This window comes from Aulonocara stuartgranti, assembly GCF_965226115.1.
Source record: "Aulonocara stuartgranti genome assembly, chromosome: 10".
NCBI classification, from domain to species: domain Eukaryota; kingdom Metazoa; phylum Chordata; class Actinopteri; order Cichliformes; family Cichlidae; genus Aulonocara; species Aulonocara stuartgranti.
This window is the reverse complement of record NC_138946.1, coordinates 15,433,546-15,455,963: the sequence shown is the minus strand read 5'-3', so window position 1 is coordinate 15,455,963 and position 22,418 is coordinate 15,433,546. Positions and strand designations below refer to the sequence as shown.

Genomic DNA, 22,418 nt, shown 5'->3' with positions numbered 1-22,418 from the left:
AGGACTCAAATTGTTTCCACCTGAGCGTCTGAATAACCTTTAATGTCCCTGGGGTTCGCCTTGGTGTCTGCGAGCTCTTACAGCTGAATCACAGAGATGTCGACCAAGCCGTGTGAGTAGCCTCAGCAGAGTGGTGTCTGAAAGTAAACTGATGATCATTCATTTGATGACTCATTTATTTATTTATAATGTGTTTGGGCAGCCCGCGGAGAGCTCACGGACTCTGATTCAGAGAACCCATCAGAGGAGCTGACAGAGGTGGTTTGTCTGGAGTCAGACCTGCAGGATGGACAGTAAGGAGGGGATGGGGAACCTGCAAACATATGCCTTTGTGTTTTAACCACATAAACAGTTATTGCTATAAATTTTAAACTGGTCTCAGTGTGACATCTAAAACACTTGAATGATTTATAGCAGGGATGTCAAACAAAAGGGACAGGGACCAGAAACGGCCCGGCAAAGAGTCCAATCTATTTCGTTTTTGTTGTTGTTTTTTGTCCTCACAAAAATGGTTAATTTCTGTGAATAAACCCTTTTTTCTATTATTACTGGTCAGTCTGAGAAATTAGACTTTTTTTTTGTTATTTTCCACATTTATTTCTTACAATTTAAGCTCAAAGAGTCTTGCTCAGAGATTTCTTTCTTTGCTAAAGCAACATTTCTTGGCCTCTCTTTTTCTTAAATTAAGACATCTCATAACCTTCTTTTCTTTGACAGAAAGGGGAATTTTCCTTGGGGCTGAGCTGTATGTACCTCACAGTGTAAAACGCATTTGACCACAAAACCCCCTTTATTTAGATTATTTAGACACTCTGTGGGGTCTAAATGACAGTGGGGGTCCCAGTAGATGAAAGCTCCGGAGTGAATATATGTCTGTGCCATCTGGTCAAAACTGTAGATCAGACAGTGAATACCAGCCTCATAAACACGAGCCAGAGACACTGGGGCTATTGAACCTGTCTAAAACCCAACAATACTACGACAGTTTTAGTGAAAATACTACCAGGAGGCCTTGTCATTGATTGTACCCCATCAAAAACTCCCCAAGGTTGCAGTTTTATCAAAAAATACAGCCTCTGCGGGAACAGGGGAGGGGTAAGGCATCAACAAAGTGAGTACAGTTTATAAGGAGGATAACACGACCACCTTGTCTCTGGCTGAACTGAAGCTCTGGTTTTCAGACTTTTTCTGGCACACCACACTTCAGAATCAGCAAAAGGTTGATGGCCCACAGACTACAGTTTTCATCGGGCACTTTTTTTTTAAAATAAAAAAGCCCAAAGTATTCAAAAAATATTTATGCCCAAAATGGTAACTTTATGTAATTTGATTACATGTAAATTTTTGTGCATAATTTTGTTGTATAAATTCAATCTAAAACATTACATTTAATCTAATCTGGTCAACTAACTTACTTGATAGGTGTGCATTCAGTTTATACCCATTAATGATGAATTATTTTAATACATAAACCTTTGATTTTATACATTTCAGGTGCATTTTACTTAAAAAAATATTTTTTTCAGTCCAGATAAAGCCATCCCTGCAGACACGACGCTTCCACGGCTGGAGGAAAAGACCAAGTTGAAGTGTTAAACAAGCTTAGATGTACAAACAATGAAATTTATCTTATTCTAAAAAATTAAAAACCTCTCTCTCTGTGTGTGTGTGTGTGTGTGTGTGTGTGTGTGTGTGTGTGTGTGTGTCTGTTATCTCAGGATGATGGAAGTTGAAGTCGGACATCACGGTGTGCTGCTGACGCGCAGTGGGGGTAAATACAGCGCCATTGGGAACCAGTGTACACACTACGGCGCTCCACTTAGCAAAGGTATGAAGACAGGAAGTCTGAAGAGGAATTTCTGTGACATAGATGTATTTCAGTCTTGAGTCAAGTCTGGGTGCTTGTGTGGGCAGAAAAGTGTCATTTAAGGAAATTTATCTTGTCTGTGCACACTGTAAGGTATCAGACTGGTCTGAGCTTCATATGTGTTTCTTATGTTTTAATAATTTGTCTTCATCTTGTATTTTTCTTGTGCGCATCTTTGTGTGTTCAGGTTTTATTTCGGGGAACAGAGTGCGCTGCCCGTGGCACGGCTCCTGTTTCAATGTCCACACAGGCGATCTCGAGGAATACCCCGGCATCGACTGTCTACCTTGCCACAAAGTATGAACCGGAGAGACAGATTGATACAAAGCTTATGAGCACATTTGCTGTTGTTTAAATGTTTTTATTTTCTCTTTTGAAGGTCCATATTCAAAACAGCAAAGTGTATGTGTCCATAAATAAAAAGGTAAGTAGGTTACCTTTTCTGTTTTAGTAATATGAGGCCATTTTAATCTCCTGGTATCGATCTCTTCAGCGAGGAAAGAAGGCCATACACAACTAATTCTGAAAACCTTTGTCACTGAACACAGCTCCCCGCTGCATTCATGAACACTAGTTAAAACCCAGCTACAGGAAAGAGAGGCTGAAATTATTGCCAGGGAGTAACTGTTGGAGGGAGAACCTGGATTTTTATGGTGGAGGCGATAAACACCAGTTGATGACCTGACTTCAACATAGCAGACTCCTGGTACTTCTGCAACCCAAATCTGTGACCCACTGAAACAGTTAGCACATTACAAAACTTAACAAAAGAGGACCTTTGCAGTTGAAAACACAGATTAATCAAAAATGGGGAGCATATTGCTTTAAAAACTAAAACAGTTGGGCCCCAAACACTTATCATTTTGTTGTTTTTAAAAAAATAGGATGCTACAGAGTGGAATTTCCCTGCTTTTCTTAAGTGTGACGTGTCAATAAATTCATACTGAGCACATTTTCCCCTTAAAAATCATTAAAATATCAAGTTTTATCTTTTTAGTTCATCACTGACACAAACTCTTATGCTTTATTTTGATTCACATTTTTGTAAACTGGTTTGTAGCTGAAAGTTGCAGTGAACAAATGCACTGAAGGGCTGTCTCATGTGACTGGCTGATTTGATTTGAACCTAAGAAAGCAACCGTGAGTGTATTTTTAGGCAACTGAAATAATTTTCTGTTTGTAAATATCACTGTTGGTACCTACTGATGACCTGACCACGTGTTTGATCCATGATTCAGACTCTCAGGCAGGAGAAAAGGATAAAGCGTATGGGCACTGCAGTCCCAGGAGTTACTCACACTGTTCTGCTGCTGGGAGGAGGTGAGTGTGGACCAATATGTGTGTGTGGTTGTGTGGCTTCAATAGGGCACTTAACTGGCATCTTCCACCATGTCCTCTCAACAAATAAGTAAATGTAACAATTTTGCCTTGGGATTTGAGTAAATGTGTCAGGAAAATGAGCCGCTTCTCTGATCCTGCAAAAAAAGTACATGTATGCTGTACATGGATACTGAAGGAAACGGTTTCCAGGGCCTAATCCGTGGATCGACTTCCTCCGAGGCGTGGACGTCTATCAGCAGAGAATGTCCCTTAGTCTGTAACACAGTCAAATATATTCTCAAGTAATATTCAAGCATGCCATTCAGCGTGTTAGTACGAGCTCGGGAGCAGCTTGGGAGAACAAGAAAACAGAGACTGCTTTAGATTGTCTTCCCAAAGTGACTCAACTTTATTCACAAGTCCAACAGTTTATATAGAGGGTAAAATTCATGAGACAGCAGATTATCAGTTTAAACCAGTACAGACCAAGATAAGGCAGCGTCTTCCTGCCCTTGGGTGAAGAAGCATCCTTTGTGTAGTGTATCAGTTCAGCTACAATTGTGATTATCTCAGCGACATATTTTCAAGGCACAAAACGAAGAGTTCTTTCATTAGTGAAATCTGAAACAAACCATTTGGCCTCAACAGGCGTCTCCTAAACGATTAAGAAACTAATGTAGCTGAGGGAGTGATCTCTGTGGTATTTCAACCTTGTACCAGCCTGTGATTCTCACACATCAATTCTTGGGTCAAAGAGAAAAATAACTAAAACAAAGGGGCCTTATTGAATGACAGAGTTTTCCTGCATAATGTCACTATAAAACAATATCCAGTAAATGCTACCATGGTACTAAAATACCTAACAGTTCCCCTCTTTTATTATTTTTAAAAATAATAACTCAAATAGAAAGGAAAAATCACAAATGTAATAACATAATATAAAAAGCAAATCATAAAATGTAATAGTTCACAACCTAATGTTCAATATACACATCAGGAACATCATTGGTAACATCTGGCACATCCTCAGGATCAATTTGTGCTAATTGCAAATACATTGAAGTAGCTGTACTAGTAGCTATATGGGTTATCATTGAAAATGTGGCTTGCAGAAATGTGAACAGGGTTGCACTTTACAATACGAAATAGTAAATAAAAATCCTAAGGTTAATGCAGTAGATATGATTAATAACCTAAATATATAAAAAAGACAGTTCTTTAGTCGTCTCCTGGCCTGGTCCCAGGTTCGTGTGATGACAATGGGCATTTCATTTTCTCCATTATCAGGATGAAACGAGTCTATCTTTATCAGGTTAGACATTGTGTGGTACTCTAGGCTTTCTGTTCCTGCTGGATGTTCGAGTACCTTGTTGTTGTTCTTTCAGGCGTTGTGTGTTAATCAGTGATTGTGTGTGTGTACATTGGATCCGGGCGCTGGCTCGCCTGAGTCGTCATCTATAGGTGTATTGAATCCGGGCGCTGGCTCGCCGGAGACGTCATCTACTTGATCCGACGCCTTAGGTGGTTTGGTGGGGCTGGTCTTAACCCTGCTGGCATGAATCCACTGAGGTTGTCTGTCTGTGAGGATGCTGGTTCTTCGTCACTGCCAGTACAGTCTGGGGCTGGAACACGCGCGGCCTCCCAGAGAGTCCTTGGTTTTAGTGGCTTCTCCAACATGCGTCTCCTTGTCTCCACTGGTGGAACTGTGGAGGGGAAAAGCTGAGAGAGACAAACTTTCTGATAGTTATTATTCAGTTTTTCTACCAGGTTGTGAACATCAGTGGACAATGCAATATACATCACCTTCTACTAGCGGTGCCCCTCTTGAAGCTGACCATGGTGTTGGAAATAGTCTTATTTCAAATGGAAATAATTTGGTTCTGCTAATTGAGTCATTCTAATCTCACACAGGACTTGAGTAAGTAATTTGACCCAGGTCATTAAAGTTTTAGCACACTTTTGAATTACTTCTAATGTGAATGAAGATCCTCTATCACTGTTAATCTGGTGAGGTATTCCGAATCTGGGTATTATTTCATTGCTCAACTTTTGACAGACTACTTCTACAGTTTCTTTTGAGGTTGGATAAGCTTCTACTCATTTACTAAATTGATCCACTATTACCAGTAAGTACTTGATGCTTCCTTGCGCTGGCATATGTGTAAAATCAATTTGTAATGTATGAAATGGAAAATCTGGTTGTGGTAAATGCTGATGTTTCGCTTTTGGTTTTCCTACATTAGTTCGTGCACATGTTAGACAGGTTGCTAATATGCTTTTTACTGCATGCAATGTTTTCTCAATTACAAATCTTGATTTTATTGCTCCTATTACCCCTCCTTGTCCGACATGACTCACACAGTGAAAATGTCGGGCAAGGACTGGCATCAGGGAATATGGGAGGGCAATCAAACCCTTAAGATTTTGTATAAGCCATCTCTGTCATCTAAGGTACAGTCATTATTCTCCCAACAGGTGTAATCACATGCAGAGGCTTGCTCTTGTATAAATTTTAAATCAACATTTGTTTCTAAATAGTCTGGGAGTGTAACAAGTGGCAGCTGTAGGGGCACAGATAATACTTCCTGCGGAGGTGGGAGCTGCAGCCTTGGCTGTCACGTCTGCTAAGGCATTACCTGTTGCTTCGTCTGTGTCAGCTGTACTGTGTCCTTTCGTTTTTTACAACTGCAACGGCCGATGGTAGCTGTATAGCCTGAAAAAGTCTTTTAACAAAATCACAATTTAGCAATTTATTTTCCATCAGCAGATCTAAATCCTCTCTGTCTCCACAATGTGCCAAAGTCATGCACAACGCCAAATGCATAGCGGCTGTCTGTGTAAATCGTCACATGCTTATCCAAATGTAGCTCACAGGCGCGTATTAAAGCCATGAGCTCTGCTTTTTGTGCTGAGTGAAATGGTAATGAGTGAGCCTCTAGTATAATGTCAGGCAATGTTACCACTGAATAGCCACAAAGAAATGAGTTGTCACTCGGCCTTGAACAGGACCCGTCCACATAAACCGTGGCTGAGTCTGGGATAGGTGTTTGCTCTAAATATGGACGTGGTGCTGTGGATTCCTGTATACGTGTCATGCAGTCATGAACATCAAGCCTGTCTGAGCCATCCTGTCGGTCAGAAGAACACAGCATAGGATCAATAAATGTGCTGGCGAATTGGGTGTGCTGCTCGCTTTTATGGTGAGATTTGCATATGTTGTGTAGTTATGTTTGCTAGAATGGTCATGACCTGGTGATTGGTGTGTAGAATAGTGTCATGTGAGAGTGTGAGCTTCTCGCAGTCCCTTATCATGATAGAGCAAGCTGCTACTGCCCTCAGGCAGGCTGGCATTCCCTGAACAATTCAGGCAGCACCTTTGAGTGGCGGAGGTCAGCACTCCCTTTAATGCATTGAAAGAGGCAGTCATTTCTGTGGATCACAGTATTCGAGGAGGCTTGTCTTTTTTACAACAGTCACGCAGAATGTGGTCATGAAAAGAACAGTCTGGTATCCACTGTCTGCAATAGTTCACCATGCCTAAGAAGGACGACATTTCCTTCTGTGTAGTGGGACGAGGGACGGAGGTCACAGCTTTGACCCTGTCTGCAGTCATGGAACGTTTTCCGTGAGACAGTGTGAATCCCAAATATTGAACAGAAGTCTGACAGTACTGCATTTTCTTTGCAGATGCTCTGTGGCCAGTCTTTTGGAGGTGCTGGAGAAGCATGTGTGTAGCAGTTTGACATAGTTTTTCACTTTCAGCACAGAGGAGGAGGTCATCCACATGTGGATCAGGGTGCAGCCCTGGAGGAGTGAAGCACCATTGAGAAAGCAGCAGAGCTGTCCATCATGCCTTGGGGCAAACGAGTCCAAGTGTACTGCTTATTTCTATGTGTGAATGCAAATAACGGCTGTGTGTCACAGGTACTGAGAAAAAGGAGCGGAGCATAAATCCACCACGGTAAAATGTGTATGCAATGCATGTCAATATGCTGTGAACATCTGAAACGAGAGGTGGCAGAGGAATGTTGACTGCATTAATTTGCCTTAAGTCTTGTATGAAACGCCATACGCCAGGTTTGTTAGGCTTTGGCACAGGATTGACAGGAGTGTGGGCTTTATTACTCCTGTAGTCAATAAATCTCCTATGATGACATCTAGGGCTGCGGCTTTTTCGGCAGAAATGGGATGTTGCTTGACATATACTGGCTTATTGTGTTTTAATAGGTGTACGTGATAAAGTGTACAGTCAATAAATCCTATATCATTCTCACTTCTTGACCACAATGTCATATTCTGGTATTCAGCTGGCAATGTAACTGCAGAAATAGTACAGTGGATAGGGTAGGTTAGATCTATGTGACGACATGGTGTAGTTATATCATAACCTATGTCTGAGTTATGTAACAAAATCACTGTTTGACCTTCACTTGTGTGAGCAGTTATCATGTTGTTGAACAGTGTGAGAGAAACAAAAGTGTGGCTCCCAGTCATGGGATTACCTGGTAGTGGCGTCTGTACACATTTTTTTTGGCACAGTGTGTGACATAGAGTACCGGACAAAAAGGATGTTGAGTTCATTCTCTGCTGAGGGTCCAGCTGACACAGAGGATGTTCCTTCTCCATCATGTCGGTACATAGGGCAGAGAAAACATAAGCTGTTATCAGTGTCAGCAAACATTTCACCCTTTATGTTAAATGAAATACACAAATTCATTTTTGCTCTGGGTGTCTGCGGCTGCTGGAAAACTGAGCCACAATAAAAACACATATCTCTACTTTTATCCTTCCGTCCTCTGAAACTTCCTTGCTGTGCTGGAGCGGGTAATCCTGCATACATTAGTTTCTCACTTTCCTCTGAGCCTTCTACATCAAAATTCAACTTTATCTTAACACTTTTAGCCTTCGTGCTGTTGGGGAAAAGATCTGCACCAGCTTTTGTTTTGACAAGTGTGATAAAGTTCTTTATTTTCATGTCATAGAGATTATCAGTGGCAGTCATCTTCAATAGTTGTGAACATTCTGGATGAATATTGTTTAAGAATGTTGTTATGAAAATCTGATCATTTCCACCTTCAGGCATGCATGCCTCATTAGTCCAGCAGTGCGTGAAACGTTTCATAAACACTAGAATGGATTCATCTGGCTTTTGCTTACACATGGTTACTGCATTTAAATCAATTTTATCTCTAGACATTGTGAGCAGAAATTTCTTTAGATTTTGAAAAAAGGCTGTGATTTTGTCATCGTTTATCCACAAAAACGAGGTGGTGTTGGCTGCTTGGTCATTTTTAGGGTCTAGTTCCTCTACTTCTTCAATAAGCTGAGATTCAGTCACACCTGGGATTCGTTGACATAATATATATCTATAATCAGGCCCACCCAAGTGGTGGTCCGCTATTTGTGATTTTATATTTTATTTTTTTCGGTTTTACAGTTAATTTTGATTTTTTATCGGACCCGTCTAAGGTCTTTGAATTATTCTGACCCATGGTCAGTGATTTCCAGAGGGGTTTACACGCTAGGAGGATTTAGGTTAGTATTTATTTTTGCTGTGGCACACCTGAGGTTACTTGATTTTTTGCTAGCAATTTTATCTTTTTAGTGAGCAACTTCTCACTTTTTAACGAGCAACTTCTCGTTTTATGACCCCAGGCAACTTCCTGTGTCCTTTCTGCTGGTGAGCAACTTCTTAGTTTATGACAGCAGGCAACTTCCTGTGTCCTTTCTGCTTTTATTTACAAAACAACAGGCAACTTCCTGTGTTTCTATGTGGGCCACTAAATAAGGCTCCTCAGTGTATCCCACTTGTTACTATGTGGGCCACTGAAGAAGGCCTCGTCAGCGTATCCCGTTTCTATGTGGATCACTGAGAAAGGCATAACACAGTCTTATAAAATAAAAGACGAGTGCCTACCTTCGTCAGGATCCCACTTCTCGACACCAAAATTGAAGGAAACTGTTTCCAGGGCCTAATCCGTGGATCGACTTCCTCCGAGGCGTGGACGTCTATCAGCAGAGAATGCACCTTCACCTATCAGCAGAGAATGTCCCTTAGTCTGTAACACAGTCAAATATATTCTCAAGTAATATTCAAGCATGCCATTCAGCGTGTTAGTACGAGCTCGGGAGCAGCTTGGGAGAACAAGAAAACAGAGACTGCTTTAGATTGTCTTCCCAAAGTGACTCAACTTTATTCACAAGTCCAACAGTTTATATAGAGGGTAAAATTCATGAGACAGCAGATTATCAGTTTAAACCAGTACAGACCAAGATAAGGCAGCGTCTTCCTGCCCTTGGGTGAAGAAGCATCCTTTGTGTAGTGTATCAGTTCAGCTACAATTGTGATTATCTCAGCGACATATTTTCAAGGCACAAAACGAAGAGTTCTTTCATTAGTGAAATCTGAAACAAACCATTTGGCCTCAACAGGCGTCTCCTAAACGATTAAGAAACTAATGTAGCTGAGGGAGTGATCTCTGTGGTATTTCAACCTTGTACCAGCCTGTGATTCTCACACATCAATTCTTGGGTCAAAGAGAAAAATAACTAAAACAAAGGGGCCTTATTGAATGACAGAGTTTTCCTGCATAATGTCACTATAAAACAATATCCAGTAAATGCTACCATGGTACTAAAATACCTAACAGATACGTGCAGGTATTAGACTGCGTTGCCTCTGATTTGCTTCCTTTGCGTGTGTGTGTGTGTTGTTTTGTGTAAGTGTAGGAGCCGCTTCACTCAGTTGTGCTGAGACGCTGCGGCAGGAAAACTTTGGTGGCAGGATCATCATGGTGACCAGAGAAGACCTTCTACCTTACGACAAAACACGTCTGAGCAAGGTTCAGCACAGCGAATAACTCGACACAAACACATGAAAGTCTCTATGAATTTTCTTCACTTCACTGGAGTTTCGCTGATTTCACAGGTGATGAACGTGGAGAGCGACAGCATCCTGATGAGGAGGATGGAGTTTTTCCATCAGTATGACATAGAGGTGTGGCTCAGGAAAGAAGTGAGTACTTCCTGTATGACAACATCCTGCATGTGCTTGCATCTGTGTTTTATCTCATAGACATTGTGACCTTGAGGTAAATCTTCATCCGGACAGCAACACATGTGGGAATGACTTGCTATCTATGTGATTGAGTCATGCTTTGAAACTGGTTGCTGATGTGTTTGCAGGCGCTTTCCGTGGACACAGACAAGAAGACGGTCACATTTGATGATGGTTCAGTCCAGAGCTACGACCAACTCCTCATTTCAACTGGCTGCAGGTACAGACAACCTCACAAATATGTGTACAAACACATACTTGGCTCCAGCACAAACACCTTCTCTGGCCTCAGGCAGGCATCAATTATTCCCCAACTAAAATATTATTGTTAGTGTCCTCTCAGTTTTATTATATATTTTTAAGTCTGCACATTTGATGGAAAAGTTTAAATAAGAAAAATATTATAATTCACTTTTACGATAAAACTAAGGAGACTTTATTAAGCTGAGTCTCAGAGTAACACCACCTTTTCTGAAAAAGCTGGGTTGCTGCATAAAAGGTACCTAAAACAGCATGCAGAGGTCGGCAAATCTCATAAACCCACAGTAGAAGATAGAAAACACATCAAAAGTTTAAAACGAGAAAATTTACCGCTTTGAGATATAATTAGTCGTTTCAAAAAATCTGTGAAAGGATCATGGAGCATCCACTTTACTTTACAACAGAGTGAGTTGCTTCTGATCCCTGTCCTTTAGAGCAAAGGGTCTGGATGTTCCTGGCATGAACTTGGGGAATATCAAGATGTTGGAGACGCCAGAGGACGCCCGGCAAATCCACGCAGCCTGTACGGGCTCCGATGTTGTCCTCGTGGGAACCTCATTTGTTGGTACTGATTACTATGGTTTAGAGCTGGGCGATAGAACGATAACTATATGTATTGCGAAATAACTTTTTCTCGATAGAAAAGTTAAACTATTGTGATAGGCCTCATCTCTCTTGTCCTCTTAAAAAAAAAAGAGGAACAGCCAATCCAAATTAACTAGCGCAGAGCCGAACCAATCACAGCCGCAGCGTCACGTCACGTGACTTGTTACGTACAGCACAAGTGCCAAGCCGCACATGTGTATTTGTTTTGGAAAGCAGCCAGCTGCCGTGCCGCCCGGGTAATGGAGGAAATGAGTGTGCTGACTAGAGAAAAATCAACCGAGAGCGTGACCGAAGGTTACCGAAGAGAAAACAGATGATGGTTCCAATGCAGGTGTTCTGGGAATCCATCCTACCTGACAAACCATCCTACCTGTTGTTTCTACGCATGCGCACAACACGAAATTCAGTGGCGTCCTACCTTTGTGAATATAAGCTAGAAGCATAATTTTACAGCTAGAATTCAGTGGCAAATCATCTTACCTTTGTTAATAAGAGCTAGAAACATACTCTGACGGGTATAAATACGTGTCAAACCATGCTACCTTTCTGAATGTGACCTACAAGCATACTTTAATGGGTAAAATGAAGTGGCAAACCATCCTGGCTTTATGAATGTGAGCTACAAGCATACTCTGATAGGCAAAGTTAAGTGGCAAACTGTCATACCTACTTACATTTGTGCTGGAATTACTATGACAGCAGAAATGTGCATAAACTACTTACGGTAGGACGTTTTGCCAAAGTAGGACGTTTTGTCAGAACACCGGAGAGATTGTTGTACGGAAGAGCCATAGAAGTTCCGTAGTGTGACGGTATTTCGGCTATTTCAAGTCTGACAAAAAACAGAGTAGCGCGCACTGTAAATTGTGCCGAAAGCAAGTCTGGAAATACAATAAACCAGTGCATGCTCAATCTCTGACTGGAAGCTCTAATTCGTCATTCGGCTTTTGTCAGACTAAAGTAACTGTTAAAACTGTTTGAAAAGCTCAGCTATACAACAAGGAGAGATTGAGAATTTCCTTTTAGTTCTCAGTTTATTTGATATTGACAAAAGTTAGTCAGTTTTGTCTGTTCTTCTGTAAAACAAACTAAGATTTATTTTTAGAATTAATATTTTGTTTCTAAGTGGAATTGACAATTTAGTCTGTTTCGTTTGTTCTATTTTGGAACTTAAACGCTTTAGCGGCTGCCTTTTGTGTAGTTTGCAATATTTGCCTTTATTTATCTGAAAAAGTCTCATGTTCCTTAAGTACATCTACCCTGTTGAACTTATTATGGGAAATAAATATTTAAATCAAAACAAGCTGCTGATTATTTCACATTTTACTTGTGAGCAACGGCACATTTAAATCTTACAAATATAGTTATATGGCTTATATCGTGATAGATATCGTTATCGCCTGAAATGAAAAAAACATATCGTGATATGAAAAAATCTTATATCGCCCAGCTCTACTATAGTTACTATGTGCACATTTGTATTGCCTGGATTTGTGTAGAAAACAAAGCTAGTGGAATTATATGCTTTAACTGTGAAAACTTCCTTTTTTCCTTTCTTCCCTATTTTTATATAGACCCAAAAGCCTACAAAAGAGAGGAAAATAAAAAATTTAGTTTACAGCATCAACATCTTTTAGCTTTATTTTTCTCTTTTTTTCTTTGTCTTTTTGTTCGCATCATATGTCAAATATTAAGTAAAATATATTATTCACACTGATATTCGCTCCAGCACCTACAATTACATGTTGCTTTCAGGCATGGAGGTGGCATCTTACTTGACAGACAAAGCCTCCAGTATCACAGTGATAGGCAGCAGTGAAATGCCGTACCAAAATACATTAGGTCCTGAAATCGGCAAACTCACCATGACGGTAAGAAAGATGAAGAGATTGAGATGTACGTGTTATTCCCTGACAGTAGTTCATCTCCAGCTTACCTGTTTGTTGTTCACTCTTGTTTCTGTAGATGCTGATTGAGAGAAATGTGAAATTCTACATGAATGATAGCGTGACAGAGATCCGAGGTGTGAATGGCAAGGTAAAGTGAGGAGATAAACTTCATTCCAGTGTCACGATTTGCACTGGCAGAACATGTGGATGGAGAAAGAGGACCCAAATGCAGACACTTGGAACAAAACTATAATATAACAAAAGGCGAGCCGTTTATTTGAGGTTGGGAAAAGGTACAAAACAAAAGGCAGATGCACACTGAGGCGAAACTAGAACTAAACTGGGAAAAACTAAATGCTAAACACAACAGACAAAGAACAAAACCTTGAACATGACAAAAACCTGGAAACATGGAGGCATGACGAGAACTCAACATGACCTGACAAGGAATCAATGAAAACACACAAAATGCACACTGGAGGTGATCAGGGGAAGTGGAAACACATGGGTGACAGCTGATTAGAATAAACATATTGATGCCACAGGGGAAGTGAAACTAAACACAACGAACACGGGACACCAAACCTCTTCAAAATAAAACGAGAAACATAATGAGATGCAGACATGAAACGCATGAAGAGCGACGGAAACTTAAACAGAGGCATGAAGACACAAGGGAAATCTAATAAACAATGAACTATAACAGGGCATCATAGGCAAAAAAGAAATGAACTTAGATAAGCTAATGAACTTAAACATAAACCATAAACATCAAAATATATTAAGACTCAAAAGGCTGGGTCAAATGGCCCAGGATTGTGACGCCTAGTTTTAGATAAGAATATCAGCAGTTTTATCTTCAGTAATGAAAAAAAAATACTAACACTGAGTTCTTCCTGTCACATTCTGTTTTATTCCTCAAGGTGAAGGAGGTTGTGCTGAAAAGTGGAAAAGTTATCCCAGCTGAAGTTTTGATTGTAGGTATTGGTAAGTGGAAACATATCAGAGTCTTTTATGAGTCTTTTATTAAGCAACACAGAATTCTTGAAAGCTTTTATAATCAGAATCAGAATCAGAATACTTTATTAATCCCGAAGGAATATATGTATATATTCACTTAAATTACTGTTGCCAGCATATTGTAAATATGTCTGATGTTAATGTTAAATGACTTGTTGAAATTGTATACAAATAACTGAGTGAAATGACCTGATTAACTGCTCCTATTTTTCCTCCATTAGGCACCATGCCGAACTCAGAGTACCTAAAGGACAGTAAAATACAGATGACCTCAAAAAACTTTGTAAAGGTCGACAAGGTCAGCGGTTCACCCGATTATCTACAGCACATAAGCCTGACTTGTACTTTTTCCCCAAACTTGTGCTTTGGAACATTGATCATCAGTTCTCTGTGTGTATCCCTCCTGCAGTACATGCACACCAATGTCCCCGATGTCTTCTGTGGTGGTGATCTGGCCATGTTCCCACTGGCCATTGCTAAAAACAGGATGATTAACATTGGACACTGGCAGATGGCACAAGCACAGGGTGAAGCAGGAAACATATAGACTTAACTGGAAAGTTTCACAAAGAGACTTTGATGCACAAAATCAATGTTTGACATTTACCATGGGAAGCACAAAAGCTGTTAAAATGTCATCTATGGGAAGCGGGACTAAATTCACGAGAATTCTGGGTCAATTTATATTACTTAAAGCTCCAAAACTGACATCAACACTGTCAACCTTACCTTTGCTCTCTCCTTCAGGCTGGAGTGTTTACTAAGCATTCTGATGAATACAAACAATAACAAATTAAATATCAATTTGCATATATACATTTTAATTTGTATAATTTTTGCTATTGCTTAAAAATTTATGGTGCTATTGATTCATGGTCTCAAAAACTCATGTATAAAATATGATACACTGGGTGTTACAGGGTAAAATCCCATATATGTCATTTACATGTTAAACTTTTTTGTGTGTGTGTTAAGGGAGAATAGTAGCTCTGAACATGCTAAACAAAACAACTGAACTGAACTCAGTCCCTTTCTACTGGACTGTCCTTGTGGGTAAGACCATCCGATACACAGGTGGGTATACACACACACGTAAATATTTACTGGCACACAAAAAATCAGGTGTCTTATTATCATTATTCATGTGAAGTTATTACATCTTTCTTTTCAGTCTTTGCCATCCAAACTGTTTATTTTACTGCCTGAAAACACTGTAGATAAACCCTCTGTGATAGATTTCATATGTTTCTGCATGCCATTGTTGAATGTTTGCTTTGGCTGTGTGCAGGCTATGGGGAGGGATACACTGAGCTCGTGATAAAAGGACAGTTTGAGGACAGGAAGTTCCTCGCATTGTACATTAAGTAAGTTGTTGTTAAAACTGTATTCAACTGTGATAGAAAAAATGTAACCATTAAATAAATACCCAGATGTGTATGTTTGGAATGTTTTTTTCCCTGTAGGGATGAGGAGGTCATAGCAGCAGCTGGCCTGAACTTTGATCCAGCAGTGTCGGCAGTAGCTGAGAGACTCGCAACAGGAAAAGTCATCACAAAAGACGAGGCCCAGTATGTAAAATCGTTCAGTTTGTTTTACACTTTGTTTCTATATTCCCATCTTCTGATTATTTTAGTCAAACTGAATCTGAACAATATGACTCCAGAGAGACAATGTAGAGAGATTTATTTTTGTGAAAAATGAGCCATGTTTCTTACCTAGAGGTTGGTGGAGTCCAAAAAAAGATCTAACAGAGTTTCATTGTTTAAGTTAGACACCACAGGTGGTCAGGAACATGACTTCAAAGCTGTTTTGAGACATGATGTCCAGACATTGTTCGGATAATCAAGCCATTGCCTTGTTTCAAGCTGGCCTTTATTACACGTAGCATTCAAAAGAGATTCAGACAAGTTCTAACTAAACAAATACTTTTGTCTCTGGTGATGCCTGGGATCTGGGTAGAACATGAATGCTTCTCACATGGGCTCAATCAAACTTTTCATAGGCTTTGTAAAAATCTCAGATCACTAAAATTTGAAAACAGTTTTTCATGGCATCATTAGAGACGTCCCTGCATAGGTCAGTGTCTTTTTTGCCCATGATATCATCTTGTTTTGAAACCAAACATGATGAATGAGGTGCATTTCTGACTAAGAAATATGGAACACACTTGTTAGCTAGGAGCATCTTAATTTCAAAATACAGCATATCCTGTTTAACACTCAGAAAAAATGTTTCCTGAGACCCTGCTACTTCTAGCAGCAGTCACATCATCAATAAACAGATGATCTGGCAGCCATACATGCCCATGCCCTAACGCTGTCACCATGTTTCAAGTTAATCTTGGTTTCATCTGTCGAAACATTATATTAGAGCTGCATCTTCTCTTTGCATGTTTTCTGGTAAAGTCTGATCTGACCTGCTTGTTGCAAACGCGCTGTGTTTCCATTCTTGAAGGAATTTTTTTTGGTTTTTCAATCTAATGATGACTCACTCGCTCACTTGCTTTGGTATCTCTCTGGACCTCATATTGGGACTTCCAGGAAGACGTTGTTTCTGCTTAATTTCTGAATGAATAGCAAGAGAACAGACCTTCAAGGTCATATAAGCACCTGACAGTCATCTGTCCAATTAACTTTCTGAAAAAAAGGGAGCTTTGTATAAAAAAGGTTTTAAAAATGGATGTATCTATTGCAATACTTTTGTTAAACATCTTGAATTAAAGCTGAAAGTCAGCACATCGCATGGTGATTGATTTAAAATTCACCGTGCTGGTGAATGGAGGCAGAATTACACAAGATAAGTGGAAATCTACATAAAAGCATTTTTTGAAATATTTTTTCTCTCTCTGACAGATCAGACGACCTGAGCTGGCTGCAGCTGTCCTGATATTCAGCTCCTTACACTCGTCTGTCCAATGTTCGTTCCTCCGTATGTCTCTTCTTCAGCACGGCTCACAAAAAGGACCAGGGGGAGTTTGGAAATGTGGATTGAAACTTTTCAGTCGGAAGAGACAAACTTCACTTGCGGAGGGAAGGAGCACCAAACACAGTGAAAGCTGCAGTAACAGCTCAGCATCTAATACGGGCTGTGTGGAAGTGCATACCATGCATTCAGTGCTCATGTGAGGGGGAGTCCAAATGTCAACAACAGATACCTCAAAAAGATGCAGCTTATAGGTCTTCTTTTTTAAATCTAATTTTTTTGTCATTAATTTAACAGATTTTTTATTTTATTTCATGGATTTATGTCTCCAGGAGTGTTTCAGTAACAGTCCAGAGACATCGCTGTTTAAGATGCCTCAGTATGTTCTCTGCTGTTAGTATTTAAAGCTCACTTTTACTTGGATGGGGCAGCTGGAAAAACATAAGTGACCTTAATGCCCACTACATCCGCGTTCGTGGTCCGGTCAGTGAGTTGGGGGGGGGGGGGGGGATTAGGAAAACAGAGGCAGCAGTGTTCAGCTCTTTGAAACAGAGATGCTGAAACAGGCAATGATAACAAAATACACCAACAGCAAACAATAGGCCTGCAGCAAACAACGAACAAAAGCACTGCACAACAGAAATGCTGCGTTTCTCTCTCTCCCCCCGCCTCAATCGCTCTGCTGCTATCTTTAATTCACACCTCAGCTTTTACTGTTCGCTCTCAGCAGGATGCCTCAGTTCACCCAGGACCTTTCAGGGCCAGATCCAGTTAGTAGTACCAGTAGTGATATTTTAGGTGGTAGTAGGTGGTAATGGCTTTTTTTTCTCTCTGTACTAATGTTGCCTGTCAAAGATTTAGTTTTTTTTTTCTTTGCAAAGGGCAGGCTAAACAGTTTTTTTTATTAGCATTTGAATTGAAACTTGTTGCTTGCCATTTTAATAAAATTGAAGCTCTTATCTTATGTAAGAGAAATAAAAATTGGCTAATTGTGCAAACCTAAATACAATGAAAATCAAGCTCTGGTGATGCAGGGGGAAAATGGCTAATTTTACAGAGAATTATGGATAGAGCAGGTGTATTTCATTGCACAGGAGATGACTGACTCCTGTGATATTCAAGTTACCTAATTTCTGTATGTACAATGCATTTACAGTATAATGCTGTAAATTCACAGGAACCCAGTCACTCTGTAACAACGAGTAATCTATGATATCCTCGGTATAAGAACATTATTAGATTTGTTTTCTTGAGGTGACAAGAAGAAGACACATTGATGAGCATCATCAGCCCTCTTGTTAGTAACAGCGTTGTTATCATTTCAAAGTGATTCTTGATGCCAAGAGTAAGAATAAAAGTGAAGTACTTGTCATTTAAACATTTTTGTCTTGTTTTCAACTTTGAATTAAAAAAAAACTCAGGCATATCAGTTTGGTCTCTGTTGTATTTAGTGACTCATGAGAACATATGATTCACTCAGAGAGGGACTGTTCTGACATCTATTGTCCACCAGTGGTAGTGTCCCTACGCAGAGTGGACAGAAACAGGAAGTAATCTGTCCCACTTCATAAATGTACACCTATAATTACACTTAATTCTTTATGCGATTTGAAGGACATTTAAGATGTTGTATGTTACTGCATTTGCTCATCAAACATCTTAGAGACAGTAAAAGATCTATAGCACAAAGAGCCTTAAGCTGCATCCACACATGAAGTGATTTCGAGTTATGTGGTGACCAGAAACCTTTGAAAGCCAATGAAACTTGGTAGCAATTGCAGGTTTTAAGAAACTTTGGCCCACTAGACAACTATAGAACTATAGAAATGTATGTTTTTTGTATGCTAAACGTCTTCACATTGACACAAAGGGGAGTGTCTGGCCCACTTATGGCCAAATTGGTTTGTATGTGATGCAACATGCAAAATCAGTTTGACATCCTTTCATTAGAGGATTGACATATGATAGGGTGGTAAATACATTATAGGGTTACCTAGGCAACCACAACCTGGAACGTCTACTAGTAGCCAAACATCTGTGTCAAAGTGATGCTTTACAGACAAACTGCTTCCTGTGTGGACGGGGAGACATCATACTATAATTAGTTTATGCATATGTATGGATGTATGTTTGCATGTTCCCTATTTCCTCCTGGGGGAGTGGAGCCATCTTGATGAAACTTTGCATAAACATTGCTTAGGGAACTGCGAGTGCCAGCATCTATGCATATACAAACATTTTCCAAAAATCACATATACTGTTAAGAAAAAATTTAATGAACACTTTATATTTAGACTACAGCATCAAGTCAAACTTCTAGAATATTGATCTGTTCAATTAAGTAATTGAAGGGGTTGTTAATATGTTTTAGCTGCTTTGACGAAATTAACAGCAGGTGGGACAACAATGAGACAAGCCCCAAAACAGGAATGATTTTACAGGTGGAAGCCACTAACATTTTTTTCCCTTCTCATCTTTTCTGATTTTTTTTCAGTAGTTTGGCATTCGCATAGCTCATATATGTATGTATATTTGTATGATCTTTATCTGCTGCATGTAGCGTGGTGATTTTCTTGTCTGCATAATTGTGGCTATAAAGTTCAAATGTGATAAACAGACACCCACTGCCATTTATCAGTAAGGGATTTAGTGTTACACAGTTAACAGTTTAGAGGAGCAACAAAGAGAAATAATGAGTTCAGGACTTTGCACATTAAATTGTTGCTCCATCGTGTCACCAACAAGCTTTTTACTGTGTTTACTGTATTGTGCTTAGACTGACAGCAGAGCAGCGCTTTGTTACAGTCACATTGCCACCCCCTCTCTGCTGGACATCTTTCTTTGTGGTTCTCATGCTGTAATGGATCAGCCCCCCTTCACTTCACTGACAGATGTGAGTTGGGTTCATGTTATGTGATCCCGACCGGGTTTTTGCCCTGAAAGATCAACTCAACTTCTTAAGGTGTGCTCAGCAGGAGGCGTTCTTGTCGTGAAAGCTGTGGCATTGTGGTTATGTACTTTGAACCTAAGCATTTCTGTTGGGGCGTTTTAAAGGGTGTTCAGCTGCTCAGTTTCTCTTTGGTCCAGTGTCTTAACAGCACCCTAGGATCTTTACTTTGTGTCTCACACTGCATAAATCTATTTTAAACTGTGAACAAATAAATCCCGAGGCCACTAACAGCATAAGGCTCTCTTTTGCTTCTTTAATTCAGTGTCTGCTCAGCTGCAGTAATGACGCAGCCTCCTGCTGGTCACATTTAGCTGGAACCTTTTTCTCTTTAGGAAAAGTCTGTCTTAAGGCGTCCTGGGTTTCTTTTAACAGAGCCTCTCTGTGTGCAATGTACCGCTGCCGCCTGTTGGCCCTGTACTGCTCCAGTCTCTTTGCCTCAGCCTGGGGATCCTGCAGCACTCCCTCCCACCTCAGGCTGAGAGTCTGAGCTGGGAGAGAGTGCTGCGGGACATTGAGCACTGTCACGTATCCCTGAGCAGTATCTCCGTTTCCATCGCTTTTATGGTTCTCTGTCAGCGTGGCTGGAGAGTCCTTGCGGTGATTTTTCCTCTTTCGTTCTCGTTTCTTCTTAGTGGAGGCTCTGATCTTGGGAACCTGGTCTTGGGACTGACCCGGACTCTGAGGAGGCACAAGGGCCAGCGGCAAGATGTCAGGAGGCAAAGATACAGCCAGAAGTTTCTCTGTAGGGAAGCATTATAAACATGTAGGGAAACTAGCAAACAAAACTGAGGCTTCCTATTACTAATGACTTCCTATGGAGATTAAGGACTTTTGGCTTGGGTTACAGTAGAGAGCTATGATAGGTTAATGAGGAGGCACGGGGTCGATTCTCTAACGACCTATTCAAGTGATTTGAGGGATGAAACATGAGGGTCAGATGTTTTTCCATGCCTTTTCTTTTTTTTTTTTCTCTGTAGCATGACCAATAATAAATCAATGCTGTGCTGTGAGAGTTTCAAGAGCTTTTTATTAGGTCACAGTTTATCATTTCAGAATGGTTTCTGTACTAGCTGGTAGCATGGACTCCATCAGAAACATACATTTCATGGTCTGCTTCTAATATCCTTTCAATAACAAAAAATGTGGCACTGTAATTTAATTTCCTCTCCTCTAACGTGCCCTCGAGGCACAAATCTAATTTTCAGTGCTTTTCAGCACGAGGACTTCATTTTTCTAGATTTTGAGGTTGTCTTTGATTCAGAGATAGGCAGGTAGATCCATCACATATTCTTTTCATAAACTTTCAGTGTAGTGATTTTACTAGTTAAGGGAAAACACATAATATTATATATGAATCAGAACTTGAGTTCCACTGATAAAAAAAAAGAGAATAAAATACCTGCATTTTCACAGTTGGAAACAATGCTTTTGTTTCTTTTCTTCTTTGTCTGCATACTGGTGTCTCAGTGCCGATGAGTAGGTCTGCTCACGCCAAACCAACTGATGAACAGGATAAAATTCTTCTTAGATTATTCTTCTTACTCACTGCAGGCAAGAAACCTCGGTGGAAACAAGTAGCCTGTCAGCAGCTGCCCTTCAATCTTATTTATTTAAAACAAATACGTTTTCTACAAACGGGGGGAGATGGGCTAAGTACTGCGAGCTGCAGAGCTACCTTTTGTGCCTCACAATCACGCTACACCGCCAAGTTGCCAAGTGACGCCTCTCCATGGCAACAGGACACACCTTCCCAGAGAAGAATGTCTTCGGGTCTCGTCGACACGTCAAACGAAGTAAGCCGAATTCGAGCTGCACTGTTCGTCTTTGCTCTGTGATCCTGACCGTGCTGCCAGCTGCCAGTGAATCAATCACTTTGACAATGAAGACATTTTAGAAACAGAAGGATGAACCTCATAGACTTTATTTGTTTAGCTGTTTTTATCTGACGCATTAAGTTTGCTGTTGATTTGGGAACCACGAGAAAGTTGATGGGAATCACGGGAAATCATGAGAAAGTTGAAATTGAAAACAAGTCTTATTTTTGTCTTCTGGGGAATACAGTGACTTGCATGAAGCGCGAATAGGAAACCAGTGACAGACAGGTATTCTGTATTTGAAATCGGTACGTTACACACATCATGAATAATGTGATTGTTGCCCAGGGTTAAAGCAGTTGACCCCGACGTGATTTGAACACGCAACCTTCTGATCTGGAGTCAGACGCGCTACCGTTGCGCCACGAGGTCTGTACCGTGCAACAAACAGGTTAAAAAAAATAAAACACTGAAAGAGCTACGAGCCTCTGGGCAGTGACATAATCTTTAAAAAATAGTTTCTATTTTCAAAATCAAAAGAAAAAAACTTTGTCATTGTGATTATTTAAGTTTATAAAAAGCTGGAAAGTAAAAAAAAAGTGTTTTAATCATGTTTAAGGGACTGAATGCCATCTGTAAAACTTTCGTCCTTCACACTCCTGCATGGGGATTTCAAAGCACTTCCACTGCATGCTGTGTGGTATTTTCTAGG

The 22,418-nt window shown here is 40.3% G+C and overlaps 2 protein-coding genes across 3 annotated transcripts; one reads left to right on the top strand and one right to left on the bottom strand.

The window, feature by feature from the left end:
* The first annotated feature begins 4 nt into the window (after positions 1-4).
* Positions 5-18,357, top strand: aifm5 (apoptosis inducing factor mitochondria associated 5). The gene is made up of 19 exons (XM_082547875.1): positions 5-112; positions 203-293; positions 1,719-1,828; positions 2,055-2,164; positions 2,247-2,291; positions 3,106-3,187; positions 9,917-10,029; positions 10,116-10,202; positions 10,373-10,464; positions 10,940-11,070; positions 12,867-12,982; positions 13,077-13,148; positions 13,924-13,987; positions 14,242-14,318; positions 14,430-14,547; positions 14,996-15,094; positions 15,309-15,384; positions 15,484-15,588; positions 16,873-18,357. Exons 1-19 carry the CDS (start codon positions 97-99, stop codon positions 16,904-16,906), a joined length of 1,638 nt encoding a protein of 545 aa, XP_082404001.1. The 5' UTR covers positions 5-96; the 3' UTR covers positions 16,907-18,357.
* Positions 18,358-18,509: 152 nt separating this feature from the next.
* On the bottom strand, positions 18,510-21,593 carry liat1 (ligand of ATE1). Of its 2 annotated transcripts, none has more exons than XM_082548087.1 (2): positions 21,292-21,593; positions 18,510-20,632 (listed from the first exon to the last, which is right to left on the bottom strand). In XM_082548087.1, the coding sequence occupies exons 1-2, from the start codon at positions 21,344-21,346 to the stop codon at positions 20,151-20,153; spliced, it is 537 nt and encodes a 178-aa protein (XP_082404213.1). In that variant the 5' UTR covers positions 21,347-21,593; the 3' UTR covers positions 18,510-20,150. The 2 variants fall into 2 exon arrangements, with proteins under 2 accessions (XP_082404213.1, XP_082404214.1); XM_082548088.1 differs by having other exon boundaries at positions 18,510-20,570.
* Between the last annotated feature and the right edge of the window lie 825 nt (positions 21,594-22,418).